This window comes from Sorghum bicolor, chromosome 8, assembly GCF_000003195.3.
Source record: "Sorghum bicolor cultivar BTx623 chromosome 8, Sorghum_bicolor_NCBIv3, whole genome shotgun sequence".
Classification (NCBI taxonomy): Eukaryota; Viridiplantae; Streptophyta; class Magnoliopsida; order Poales; family Poaceae; genus Sorghum; species Sorghum bicolor.
Window position 1 is genome coordinate 62,582,405 of NC_012877.2, and position 13,874 is coordinate 62,596,278.

A 13,874-nucleotide genomic window follows, 5' to 3' on the forward strand; every position below is an offset into this window, starting at 1 on the left:
TAAACAAGGCCTAAGGGAATTTTTTTGGTTTTAGCTACTGTAGCACTTTCATTTATATTTGGCAATTATTGTCCAATTATAGACTAACTAGTCTTAAAATATTTATCTCGTAAATTACAGGTAAACTGTGTAATTAATTATTTTTTAATCTATATTTAATGTTCCAAGGGTCTGATTGGTTCCCCTTGCTAAATTTTAATCACTTTAGTAACTAAAATCCAAACACACTGACAAAAAAGAGCTAAAATAGTTTAGTTACACTAGTCACCTAAGAGTAGCTAGGCCTAAATATTCTACATCGTAAGCCAAGACTAAGCAGAAAAAATGTTGAATAATATTGAACAACATTAAATATCATTCTGTACTACATCCAAGACTACAAAAAACTGAACAACATTGAAACGCAAAATACTGAACGATACTGAATTCTATATTCAGTATAACATTTCGGAGATATAGAATAGTACTTGTATATATAACTCATAAATACTTAACTCTATATGCAAAAACAATATTCAGATGTAACAATTTATATAAATGTACAAATACTTTAAAAATCATTGCATGGTTTGTATATTTAAGGGTGGGACCCTATCTAATTGGGGTCCCAAGGCAGCCGCCCCGTTTGCCCGCCTTCAGGGCCGGGCGACCACTATCCGTCAGGTACATACTCGTTGGCATCTTAACCCATGTCTCTTTTGTCCCTTGGTCTGCCTGCGCGAGGTTGATACCTTGGAATGCAATCCTCGAAGGACCCCATACTCTTCGGCCAATGGTACATCATGATTCATGGTCGTCTTTTCTTGCAAGGCTGCGGATACGAGTGGATCCTAAGCTGCCCACCTGCACCGCTACCTCACACGAGATTCTATCGGCCCAAGAAACATCTTCAGGAGCAGAGTAGTGTGCCGCCAATGCTTTGCTATCGAGGCAGTAAGAGCATATCCAAGAGTATTTTATTTTTTCCTCCCAAAAATATATAGTAGTTTTATAACTCCTAAAAAAGATAATGGGAGAAAAAAATCATCTCTAAAAGTTTTGTACAATCCACTCCTAAAATAAAGATAATTTTACATAAAAAATTATGTACTATTTATAAATTATCATAATTACTTTTATTTATTCTCTTGTATATATGCATGAGGAACCTTTTACTACTCTATTTTCTCACACCCTTCCACCTCTACAATGATCAAGACAGCGCGGGAAATAGGGATGTGCGCAAGAACGCATTTTTACACACGATGCCACCCTATTTGCCAATTGCCAAAAGATGGGGGAAGTGATATGAAGTACTCTTAGAGATGAGTTTCTCTTTTTTTTCTTAAAAAACATGGACAGGGACTACAGGTTGTACAGTAGCTCTAGAATGTCTGATGGTAACCTGTGAGTGATGCATGGTGAGCTTCTTGACTTCACTTGTAGAACTGCAACTAGCTTACTAGCATCATCAGGCAAGTCAACATATCTTGTAATAATGTCAAATACTCATCCTGCTAATATCGATATATCAAGAAATAACATATTAGTCCACAAGATGCTATTCTCATGCTTGGGCATTGTTACCTAAGCCATGTCAACGTGAATGATTAACAGCTTTGCAAAAACAAATCTCACTTGCGTTACAAGCATAAAATGTATTCACCCTAAACACACGATAGACTATACCATTACATTTTGTTCCAATATACAAATACAATGCATACACGAATGGAACACGCTTTCTGCTAAACCAACCTTACAGCCAATCGACAAATACAAGAGCAAATTCAATAGCCTCACCAATGCACTACACTAAGGCCGACAAAATTTACATATCAACCTCATTTAATCCCTTCATGGGAGATGAATTCATGCAAATATATCAGAGAAATGAGCAAGAATTGCTCAGAAGTTGTAGAACATGAAAAAAAAAAGCTACCATCTAATTTGAACCAAATATAGTATTATAGTGCGCACGCATCAAGAAACAAATTGCCAGTTCCACTGGCAAAACATTAGCAGCACAAATTTTGGCATGAAATATTAAAATCTTGCGTGCCACTAATGGACAAACTGTTTATCAACAGACATGAAAGGGCAAAATTGTCACATGGACTGAAAAAAATATATCATGCACATTACAACAAAATGTATGAGCAGCAGAGGTCAACTGACTAAAAAGAGAGAAAATGTTTGTGAGTTTTTAGTTAGTGCTGAACAGTTTTGCTTAATTACTGTTGCTTAGTTATACTTTTTTTAACCATGCTTCGGCTTGTGGTTTTCCATTACTGCATAGTTCACAAAATATCAAGGCAGAATACAGCACCACTAGCAAACAATATATTTTTGTGCTCCCAATTAACTGATGGTAGAATATTTGTAGAACCGCAAGTGTACTAGGCTACAAGCACTTCAGAATGTGTTATTTATACAGCCTGAGAGGCTAATAAACAATAAAGAAGGTAGTGACTTGAGATTCGTGCTTGCCCACAATTTTGTAACATAATGTTGCAAAACCCACAATGAAATATGGAAAAGAAGGCAATTAGGCAAGTTGGGTTGGATGCCGAACTTTGCAGGTTTTTTTTTCTCGAACAGCGCAGGAGAACTGCGCGTCATTTCATTAAGGTAGAAAACAGGTACACAGGTCCAAGAGACCCAACACCCACACACACACCCCACAACTCACACACGCTCACACACACTGTACTTTGGATTTACCTAATCACCACAACAAGAACATGAAAAAACGACCAAAAATCTCCAAGCCCTAAGCCGAACTTTGCAGGTTAACCACACATGTCAGAAATGTCAGGCAGATGTTTGCTATGTAGTCATAACAACCAGATCCCAAATATCATAGACATTCTGTGGCCCGTATTTATACCATTAGAGAAATCAATCGTTCAGACTACTTCAAGACAGGCATTCCAATATCTTTCCTATAATTACCAGAGGCAGGCCACTAGGGGAACGTATCATGTGCAACCTATGCAACCACCAATTAAAGCCACAGGATCTAGATCCAACGTCTGAAGTTTTTTTTCACTTAAACCCTCCCATCTGGATACACACGGGTTAGATTTAAACCCACAGGTGGAGGGGTTTAAGTGAAAAAAACCTCAGACGTTGGATCTAAATCTTGTGACCTTAATTGGTGGTTGCATAGGTTGCACACGAAGCTGGGTTGCATATGATACGTTGCCGACCACTAGAAACCCTCATAAAGAAACAACTAATACAGATAGAAGGAATATCGAAGTAGGAAATTACTGTGGCACTTCCAGGGTCAGGGAGCTCAGGAACTTAGCCATGGGCCTGTTTGGTTGTCCTTTTCTATTGATTGGCGCTTTTGTTATATATAAGTGCTTCGTGGGTGCAGGTTTCTAGTGCGGCTTGTGCACTTTTCTGAGTGCACCATGTTCAGGTGTTCTGTTTGGTCATTTTTTCTTTGTGCACTTTTGAACCGTGTTCAAAAAAAAAATGAAGGGAGCAAACAAATGTCATACAAGAGACAGACACGACGCTTCAGCAGTATGTGAGCAAGGATGTTACTAATGTTTTCCTCGATCAACTCTATGTATCAAGCACGGGTCATTGAACAAAAGACTAAAGACTTAAGGTAGAAAAAGAGGACGATGCCACCTCATTCAGACTGGTAACAACTCAGGTGCATTTTTTGCATCTAACATAACTGATATAGCAGTTATGCAAGAACAACACACATCACCAATATGTTTTTGTTCTATTTTGTTTCCCATGGAGAAGTCATCTGCTCTTGGCTAGGAGCAAAACTTATGTTGATTGTAAGTATAAAAAATATCCAGATGAGATAGTACAAAATACAAGACAGTCAACCAAAATTACAGCTGGGACATGAATCGGCCAGCTTCACAACAGATTTCAGCAAAAAGCAGGTGAACTAAAATTATAGACAGATTAATTATCCAGTGACATGGTAATCACCAACACCTATAGTATGATGATCTTTCCTAAATGTCTTTACCTAGTACTGACAGTAACTAGCATAGCACATTATATTTAAAAATTGCAAGAACATACCATCACTGGATGTCTGAACCAGCATACAAGCGAAACAGCACAAGCTCTTTTCTCTCACACCAACACACACTGTAATCAAGCATGTTGTGTATAGCCCCAAGTATTATCCCACTAGCCCTGTTTCTTATAGTTTATTAAAGGCAACTTATTATATTGGCACAAGTTAACCACCAATGAACAGTATCTCAGCATATAATTACTAATTGCACAATGATCCAAATGCATGGGCCTGCGCTCCTAGGGGCTAAACAAATCAGTTAGTGTGCCAAGTAAGTGCCAAATAATAGCAGGAAAGGCCTGAATTCACTATCTTGGTGGGTTGAGAGATCTAGAAACATTGGAATGATGTGTTTTTAACAGCGCCGTTGCAAGGTATGGCAGTGCTGCAGGCAATCACAAATGAGAGCATTCCACGCTGCTAACAGGCTGAGAGCATTCCAGGTCCTGCGTGCTTAGAGACTGAAGGAGGAAGGGGGGGGGGGGCTAAGTTGGGATTTCTTTTCCCTGTACCCTCGTGCATGTGTTTGAGACAGGAAAAATAATCCTAACTTGATAACTAATTACACAGTAGACTTTCGGCTTTCAGATAACAAGGTTAATCCAACCAGCGTATATCTACATGTGGCAGATCTAGATACAACATAAAAGTAATAAGCCCACGGTTCTATAACTAGCAGTCAATGTAATAATCAGCTCCCACATTGTTACATAAGACAAAAATGTTTCTCATGTTTCACACACTTCGTTACATGATAGAGAAGACATCTTCCATAGTAAAGTATTATAGTACTTGAATTTCAGAACCCATTAATATGGAAAAGTTTGGTGGACACACAAAAGACAAACAAATTGTTTGGAAGATCAATGTTTGATGAAACTGACAAAAAGAAATTACTTAACAAAATGCAAAAAAAATATTAGAAATACACCTAATAAACAGAAAAGGGTTGCTAACATTGAAAAACTAAATCAGCGCTAATGTACCAACCCATTACTAACTATTAGGTGATAACTCTATAATAACAAAAAAAAAATGGAAGACATCCAGGGTCGAAAGAATTTACCATGGAGAGTGAGTAGAGGGTCCGGCGATCTCCATCCCAGGACCTCAATAACATAAAAGCAAAACCAATTTTCAATTGATACTCCATGAAGATAAGTAGGCAAAAAAAATTAGAAGCTTTGTTACAACTAATTTAGTAAAGCAAACAAATTCTCAAAGAACTACTCTACTTTAATAATGCAAATAGAACATAGACACTGGTACATGTGCTTGTATTTGATTACTTTACATTTACTTTGCGTCCATCCAGTGTGTGCGCATAAGTAGTTACAAATCTGGGAGGAATGTAGATAAGAAACTACGGGTGCCTAAATTTGGCAATGGCCATCCAGAAAATTTAATAATTTAATAATAGATTTAACATTGCACATCTAATGGAAAGACCAAACGATCAGGACATATGAATGGTATAAAATTCAATATGCCATCTCTCGACCTAATATAACAGAGAAAACAATACGTTGATGGGTTCAAACACATTAAGTTACCCAGATATTAACCAGGGTACCTTCTTATGTTGGCCCTTAAGCATATAAAATGTGCACACAGCAGAGGCCCTGGCAGAATCCTGAATGGAAAAAGAAATTAGAATAGAATCTTATAAATTGAAACAGTACACAAGTAGATGTAAGAAACAATTTAACAGTACACAAGGCCTGTGTTAGCATGAAATAGCAGTACGAAATTCTGGTGAATTGGACCCCCAGATATGTTAGTGCTTGAGGACAAGCATACCAGGCAGGCAATCTTAAACATCAGCAAAGTACGTGCCAGCACACAAATAAAAATGTGTTCATATAAGTGTGCTAAGCACATACAACGATTTGCTTACACCAGTTAAACAACAGATCCACAAGTCAGCACAATTGTTTAGTGAAATGCAGAAGACTTTCATGTATATCTTGTAAATCCATAGGAAAGATTGTATACAGGAATGGAATGCCAACTGGCCAGTTGTCTTACAAGCAACAGAATATATCCAAATGATAAGTGCATGCAACAAGGTCTGCAGATATCCATCTCTTCCATAGTTCCATGCTTCATCCATGTACTTGTTCTCAGAGCTCACAGGACACAAGACAGAAACGTCGATGATTAGACAAGAGGAACCCAAATTGTATTTTACAGTGTAGATGCTAAGTTCAATGTCAAGAGGAATCAGCATCTTATGTCACTTGCCAGTGATAAATGGATGGCTAAGTGCTTGTGATACGGTTATCCTCTTTTCTGGATCTAAGATAAATATTTTCTCAAGAAGATCTTTAAAACTGGATAGCATTTTTGGATCCTCGCCAGGAGAGTTTGAAATCAAAGAACCAACATCCTTTGGCTTAATGTTCAAAATTAACCTTCTCACAGCCTGCAAACAGAAGTATAGTAATGAATAAAGAATTCGAATAATACAAACAGAACATAGGAAAGAGGTTCCATACACACCGTTTTTGTCACAGGATCCTCCTCGGTAGCATGAAAATTGAGATCTTGATCGAAGTGTTGCATTGTAAAGGCACCCTACAAAATGGAAAGTAGACACATTCATTGAGAGCAATGTTTATCTGTTCAATCAATTAGAGAAGTGCTCGCAAAAACAAAAAAAAAAATAGAGAAGTATTTGCAAGTTCATTTAAGAGTTCAACAGATATATGGAATTGTTTAAAAAGGATAAAAGGTCATTAGTATGCAATCTTGCAGATCCTACTACCACAAAAATAAAGAGCTATTCATTCGTTAAGGTTAACAATGATGCAAGCATGTAAGACTAACCTTTCGAAGCATCTTCTTAGGGAATGGACCCTTCAGTTCCATATGAAGCCGAAGCATGGCATTGTTTGATGCACCAGGAAATAAGACTTTCCCGGTATAAAGCTCATATAGACAGCAGCCAACTGACCACATGTCTAAAGGGTGGTCATAGGCTAACCCAAGAACTGCAAGAAAACAACATGTTAGTTGTCATATATAGGTAGGTAACATGGATACAGAAAACAAATATGAGTTCAAAGTAGGAAAGGAATCTAAAAAAATTCCAGGTAAAGATGAAAGAACTCACTGATTTCAGGTGCCCGATAGAAACGGCTGACAAGATAAGGTGTAACTTCATTCATACCAGCAAGCATAGCATTGCCAAAATCACATAGCTTGAGCACATTCTTAGCCTCATTCACCTAGGGTACAAGCAATGGACACAGTAATAAATGGTGTTAATTGGTAGTGTGCATGAAAGAATGAAATGACAGCATATAAAAAAAATAGAGTTTTTATGTGTCAAGATGCAATTCCTATCAATATTTTAAGAAAACTAGCGGATAATACATATATAATTAAAAAATGATGATAAGCAAGATAGCATACCAGCATATTATCCGGTTTTATATCACAGTGCAAAACTTTGCAGTTCTTCAGGTGCTTCAGGGCGATGAAAAGCTGCTTTGAATATGCCCTCACCGCAGTCAGTTTAAGCCCAATATTACGACCAAATTTCTTTAAAACCTCACGAAGATTCATATTGAGAGATTCAAAAACTAAGCAAAGATGGTTCCGGTACATGAAACTAGAAATAAACCGCACGCAATGACGTTTGTCCTCGCGGTCCGCACTTGCAAGTTTTTCCAATATTGAAACCTCTTGCTTACCAGCCTTGTACCTGTATAACCAAATATTGAATTACAGTGTCCTATTTAATTTCCCATACTAGAAATTGCAAGAGAACATCTCTAGGGAGCTTAACTTACATTGTCTCATTGTTGCGAATAATTTTGATAGCAACTTCTTCAGGATCATCTTTACTCGCTTTAAGATCTTTTGCCCGCACAACTGTTGAGAACACACCCTTCCCATGTGCTGCTATGATTTCATAACGGCCATCCAGCAATTCTCCGAACCGGTAAGCTGCACAGTAGCAAAAACAAGAAAATGAATGAATGGACAAAACAGGAGAGAACAATACACTGGCAAGGAAAATTGGACATAAGATAGCAGAGAACTTACTGTAGTACCCATCTGCATCATCCCAGTTGTCATGAAGAGCATTTCTCTCAATATGCAAACCATCATCCTTGCCCTGTACAACAAAATGATTTCGTGACTGAATAAACAAAACAAAGGAATTTTATCCAATATATTGGAAAATAAACAGGCATAAATATTCCATCTTCGAAAATTAACAAGTTTACTTTGACATGCAAATAATACATGTTCAGAAAGATTAGTGTGTGCATCAAACAGTGTCTCTTCTTGTGGCGTAGCGATTGGAATAGTATGGCACTTCTATACGTAGCAGAAGGGATAGGAATCATACTGATTTTCTAATTCCTGCAGGTGATTCTCCGAAAATGTCATCACAAAACATGTCTGCTGATCTCTCGCTCTGGAATATGAAGGGGACTAGTAAGTTTTCAGGATGATATGGATTAATATGTTTATTCAATACGATAGCAGGAAACAATTACCTTGGGAGAACCCTCTCCAAGACCTGAAACACCTATTGTCCTCTCATCAGTGAATGCTCCCGCGCTAGTTGAAGCATCATTATGAGCAGGAGACTTTCCCACAGTAAAGTCTGTTTTGTCATCAAATACCTCTGAAGAATTATGCTTATTTTCAGCTTCGTCATTCCCCGTAGAGCCGCTATCGTTATCATCTTTCTGATATATAGTTTCATTTCCATCCATTGCTCTTACTTCTGCACAGACAACATATATCTTTCAATAACAACTAAATTGGTATGGACATATAGCACAGTAAAGGTGTTAGTCATGCATTATGTGAACCCAACATTATCTAATCAAGTTACCTTCATCATTGCTACTTGGTTTAGATTCCATATCCTGCTTCTGCGATTGCTGCTGTCTGTACTTCGCCATGATAGCTTCTTTCCTCCTCCTTGCTTCCTCTTTGATTTTTTCAGGGTCGTCTTCCTCCTGCATTGCTAACTGCTGTTCTATTTTCTCTTGGTACTCCTCTTCATCTTCCTCCCTAATATCAAGATAAGAGAAGTAAATGTAAATATGCAGAAACCAAAAACAAGGAAAAAGAAATAGAAAGGAGGTTAATGAATTAGTTATCAGTTAGTCATGCGGAAATTGCCTTACTTGAGAGAATTTTCCTTCGTTTCTTCAAACTTTCGGTTTTTATGGTCAACATCTCTACCTTTCTCCCCAGATCTTGTCCTCTCTTTGTAACCATCAGAAACACTATATTTTGAGCGTGTTGAATCCCTGTGCCTATCACCATCGCTAACTTTGTCCCGCCCTTCCTTAGCTCTATGAGTTTCACTTCCCTTGACCCTGTGCCATTCCCTGTCCCTAGCATCTCTCCCTCTCTCCCTTTCATGTGCACTGCTAACCCTGCCAGATTCTCTATGCCGATCTTTACTTGTATCGCTCTTGCTGTCATGATCCCTATGCCTCAAACTACCACTCTGTCTTTCCCTCTCCCGGCTTTGATCACAAAGACGCGTACTTTCCCTTAGATCCGATCTACTATAACTCCTGCTTCTTTCTCTGTGCCTACGAGTAGCTTCTAGTGAATCAATTTTGTCTCTATCTATCCTATCATCTCTGTACCTTTCCTGGCTGCCACGTCTATCGCAGTGCCTGTCACCATGTCTATCATGAATACCACGGCTGCTGCTCCTCTCCCTTTCACTCTCCTGGGTCCTAATCGTATGTCTGCCAGACTTCCCATTCCGATCATGGCTCTCACGATTAGAACCATCCCTAAGACTTGCACGAGAACCATTAGTGTCATCACCTCTCTCTCTAGATCTCAAGTGCTGATCTCTTGAATGAGCTTCACTTTGATGCCTTGAGTAAGGAGATGTTCTAGAATGATTTTTGGAATAATGATCTTTTGAAGATGAAGAGTGATGCTCATCTGTGTGCCTCCTTTCCTTCTCCCTTCTGGGATTTGGAGATTTCGAACGGCTTTGCCTTTGCTTTTGTTCATGCCCTTTGTTATTCTCAGCATCACTTGAAAGGATACCTCCGCTTTCAGACTCAGGGGCACCGTCAAGTGACCTCCTTCCATCTTTTGCGGATGGAAAGGTAGGCGGAGCAGGAGCTTGCATCTCGGTTGCATCTGTGTTTGAGTCTGTATCAGCACCATTACCAAAGTGCTCCTGCATCTGTGATATATCAAACAGTAAGTAGATTAGCCAACTTGGCATGGAGAAGCAGTAAAAGGATATGCAAGTAATACTAAATGTGTTGCAGAAACTGAACAAGACCGGCACCTCTAATTTCCTGATTTAGACTGATGCGCCTGAACAACAGAGATGTTATCAATTTGCTGTCTTAGGTGGAAAACCCCACCAAGACAAGACTGCGAAAAGGCAAGATTTTTGCTACAGACGAAGTAGTTGCTTCCAGTCAGTGGTGTTTATTTTTTCAGATGGATGCGGTGCCCTCGAGAGCAACTGACATGACATAGTCAGAATACATGAGCAAGCCGGGAGACTAAAAAAAAACAGACTAGAGACTAGACTATACTGTAGTAACGAGTAGCGCTTGCAGAGCTAGTTAAAGTCAAACCGAAGGGGGCAGGCGGAGAGAGATGTACCGGAGCAAGGGAAGCCTGTGGGGCGGCGGACGCAGCATCGACCTCCATGGCAGAGGCGGCGGCGGCATCGTCGAGTATCTCCCCCTCCTCTACCTCTTCGTCGGCTGCCACGGGTACCGGGGAATCGGCGTGACGGTGCCGACGGTGGTGGTGGTGGCGGCGGTGGTGATGGTGGCGCTTGCGGCGCTTCGGAGATGCGTCGGGCTGGGTGTCGTCGGGCGAGCGAGAGTGCTTGGTGGGGGATGCGGGGGACACGGCGGAGGGGGAGGGGGAGGGCTCTCCGCCGGCGGCCATGGCGATGGCGACAGGGGCGGGTAGGGTTAGGGTTAGAGGCTCCCCCTCTCTCCTCCCTGCGAGCTAGACGGCGATGCCGAATTGCCGATGCGATGCGATGCGATGCGAACTTGCTTGCGCTTGCGGACCGAGTCGATGGTGGCAGCGCAAACAAGGCCTTGTTTAGTTCCGAAAAGATTTCGAATTTCGGTACTGTAGCACTTTCGTTTGTTTGTGACAAATATTATCCAATTATGAACTAACTATGATTAAAAGATTCGTCTCGCGATTTCCAGCTAAACTGTGTAATTAGTTTTTGCTTTCGTCTATATTTAATGCTTCATACATGTGCCACAAGATTCGATGTGACGGAGAATCTTGAAAACTTTTTGTTTTTGGGGTGAACTAAACAAGGCCCAAGATCGAGATATCTACGATCCATCTGACCTGACATCGTGGCCCCACTCAGCCCCGATTCCCTCTCTCCATGTTTTTTTTTAACTTCACACCAACTTTATTGAATTCATATAAGTGGCTACAACGTTTACAAGCAAATGTAGCATAAACTTGAGAACTCTTCTCTACTAAAGTTTGCTTAGCTAATTCGTAGGCTACTGAATTACAAGATCGATTATAGTGACTAATAGATATCTTGCCAAATTCCTTCCATAGCTGGACGATCTTATCATAGAATGCCACTGTAGCCGTGGCCGAGAAGCCTCCATCATGCATCATTTGAACTACTTTTATGCAATTAGATTGGATCTCAACACAACTACATCCAATTTGTTGGGCCAATAGGAGACCATCCCTAAGACCTACGGTGCATCCAAGATATGAGGGATAAAGCTATGTGGTGCAGCGATGAAAGTGCCCCTAGTGTCTCTGATAATAGCGCCAGAGTTTTCTGATCCTTTTGTTTCATCAAATGTCCCATCAACGTTGATCATCAAATACCCCTTAGAGGGTTTTCTCCAGCCTTGATTAATTACAACCCCCTTTTCGTTGTGACAATGATTTTGTTGTACCCGCTGCAATAGACAATGATGACCTTAGTGGATATTGGATTTGTTCCTCATGAACTAGTTGTCCCCTTTGCCATCAAATATACCAGCACCCAGTGAGAATAAGCTCAGTCCGACCTAGCTTGAGCTCTCTTTCTTCGCCTCCATTTCTAATAATCTCATGAATGAGGGTTGAACCCGATCTATCAATCATCAATAGTTTTTCAATATGTTGTCAAATACCTATGGCAGAACTGCCTAATTTAATGACCTCCCAAGAGTACTTGTCTTCCACTAGACACTAAGTACTCCAGCAAAACCATTAAACCATTCGATTTCGTCGAGCACACCACACGGAAGAACTCGATGAACCACATTTCCCAGTAGGATCATAAATGAGAGAATAAACTTACAACATTCTTAGTCATTTCTTACATCACTTGAATTACAATACCAGAGTATTACATGAGCGGAAATAATAAATCATTTAATGACAAGTTAAGTACTAACATAGTGATCATTTGTTTGCATGAAATGATAACAGAGTGTAAGTCTTTTTCTTTATAAAACATTTTCGTAAAGGTTGATGGTAAATAAAGTTCTAAACTTGCATCGCAAGGGAGATCTCCTGCAACATGATAGAACAAACACTGAGTACTCAATGTACTCCGCAAGACTTATCCTTAAGGAGGAAATAAAATACTCCAAGGATTATGCAAGGCTATCTGCTGGCAGGTTTACTTGCATAGCAGAAGCATTACTAAGAGTGAATCCTTAAAGTTTATTTTATTAGTAGTCATGATTCATTCATTAAATAATCATTCTATGTAAGCACCTATGCTATTCCAAGCAATGGTTGAGCAATCAGAACCATTTTACTATCTTCTAAGTTCCAGTTCTTACTACGATGCTAGATCATAGCCAAGTCATACCGTCATGACAATGGTGATTCACGAATCAATGTATCCCAGATGGGTACCCTGAAACACACACCTCACCTGCACCCCAAATACAAACAAGACCAACCCATTCTACTCCTGTCGAGGGTTCGAGGTCCCGTCCAAACTTGGACCTTAAGCCTCCGCACATAAGGCCCGACCTTACTACAATGCTTAGACCTTCACCTGTCCCTGCCTCCAATTAGTCGGTCTAGAAAGAGCCAGAACCCACAACAAAAGAGTAATGAGTCTTTCCGCTCCCATAAGCAAGTATGTGTTTAGAATAATAAGTCTATGGCCTGACTACCATCAGACAGCAACAGACGATCCTCAAACGACCCAGGCGGAACACATGCAACCAGAGCCTTGCTCAAGTCCACAGTCCAAATCCAAATATCGTTTCGCCCGGTCTCCAATTATCATTCATATATAATGCGATAACAACATTAATATAAATTTCCTACCTCTCGCGAGTGATAGATAATCACTCAACTTCTATCGGAGAGACTATAGCATAGCAGGCTACACGATCGTGTCTGTAACACCCTAGGTGTTAAGCATGCATTTAGCCCTATCACAACATGCATAAGCATTCTCATCAAGCATAGCATCATGAGCATGTCATTCATCCCAAAACATGATTTTATGTGCTTTATTTCATGTGTTTTAAATATATTAAAAATATGATGCTTGCTTCCAGAAATGTGAAATATTCAAACTAGGTTGATTTATGTGTAAGAAGAATTTAGAGTATTTTTGTGTAATTTTTGGAGCTATGGAATTTGAGAAATGGAATTTATACAAGATTTTCAAATTGAATTTATTTAAAAACCTAGAACTAAGTTTTAATTTGTAATTCAAATTCTTTTTGGAATTTGGTCTTGCTTATTAAAGCAAAGTTGTAGAGTTTTTGTTTTGGAATAACTTTGTTTTTAGGAGCAAGAGGTGAAAATGATTTTAAATTGGTTCAAATGAATTTGGAAAATAATTTGA

General features: G+C 39.5%; 1 protein-coding gene across 6 annotated transcripts; it reads right to left on the reverse strand.

The window, feature by feature from the left end:
* Window positions 455-11,065, reverse strand: LOC8065266 (serine/threonine-protein kinase prpf4B). Of its 6 annotated transcripts, XR_002447142.1 has the most exons (16): window positions 10,667-11,065; window positions 9,199-10,232; window positions 8,901-9,082; window positions 8,557-8,789; window positions 8,406-8,474; window positions 8,096-8,168; window positions 7,840-7,996; window positions 7,460-7,751; window positions 7,158-7,272; window positions 6,872-7,035; window positions 6,545-6,619; window positions 6,071-6,467; window positions 5,616-5,675; window positions 5,109-5,151; window positions 1,385-1,493; window positions 455-997 (listed from the first exon to the last, which is right to left on the reverse strand). XR_002447142.1 is itself a non-coding variant. In XM_002443628.2 (12 exons), exons 1-12 carry the CDS (start codon window positions 10,958-10,960, stop codon window positions 6,279-6,281), a joined length of 2,877 nt encoding a protein of 958 aa, XP_002443673.1. In that variant the 5' UTR covers window positions 10,961-11,065; the 3' UTR covers window positions 5,876-6,278. The 6 variants fall into 6 exon arrangements, 1 of the variants encoding a protein (XP_002443673.1); XR_002447141.1 differs by lacking the exon at window positions 455-997 and having other exon boundaries at window positions 1,055-1,493; XR_002447143.1 differs by lacking the exon at window positions 455-997 and having other exon boundaries at window positions 1,055-1,496.

Bases quoted from the DNA above. Each gene is read 5' to 3' on its own strand.
- LOC8065266 (XM_002443628.2), bottom strand. From the start codon at position 10,960: ATGGCCGCCGGCGGAGAGCCCTCCCCCTCCCCCTCCGCCGTGTCCCCC. The intron at 8,790-8,900 runs GTAACTTGATTA...TTGTCTGTGCAG, and splicing joins ACCAAGTAGCAATGATGAAG to AAGTAAGAGCAATGGATGGA. The intron at 7,273-7,459 runs GTATGCTATCTT...CTTGTACCCTAG, and splicing joins TAAAACCGGATAATATGCTG to GTGAATGAGGCTAAGAATGT.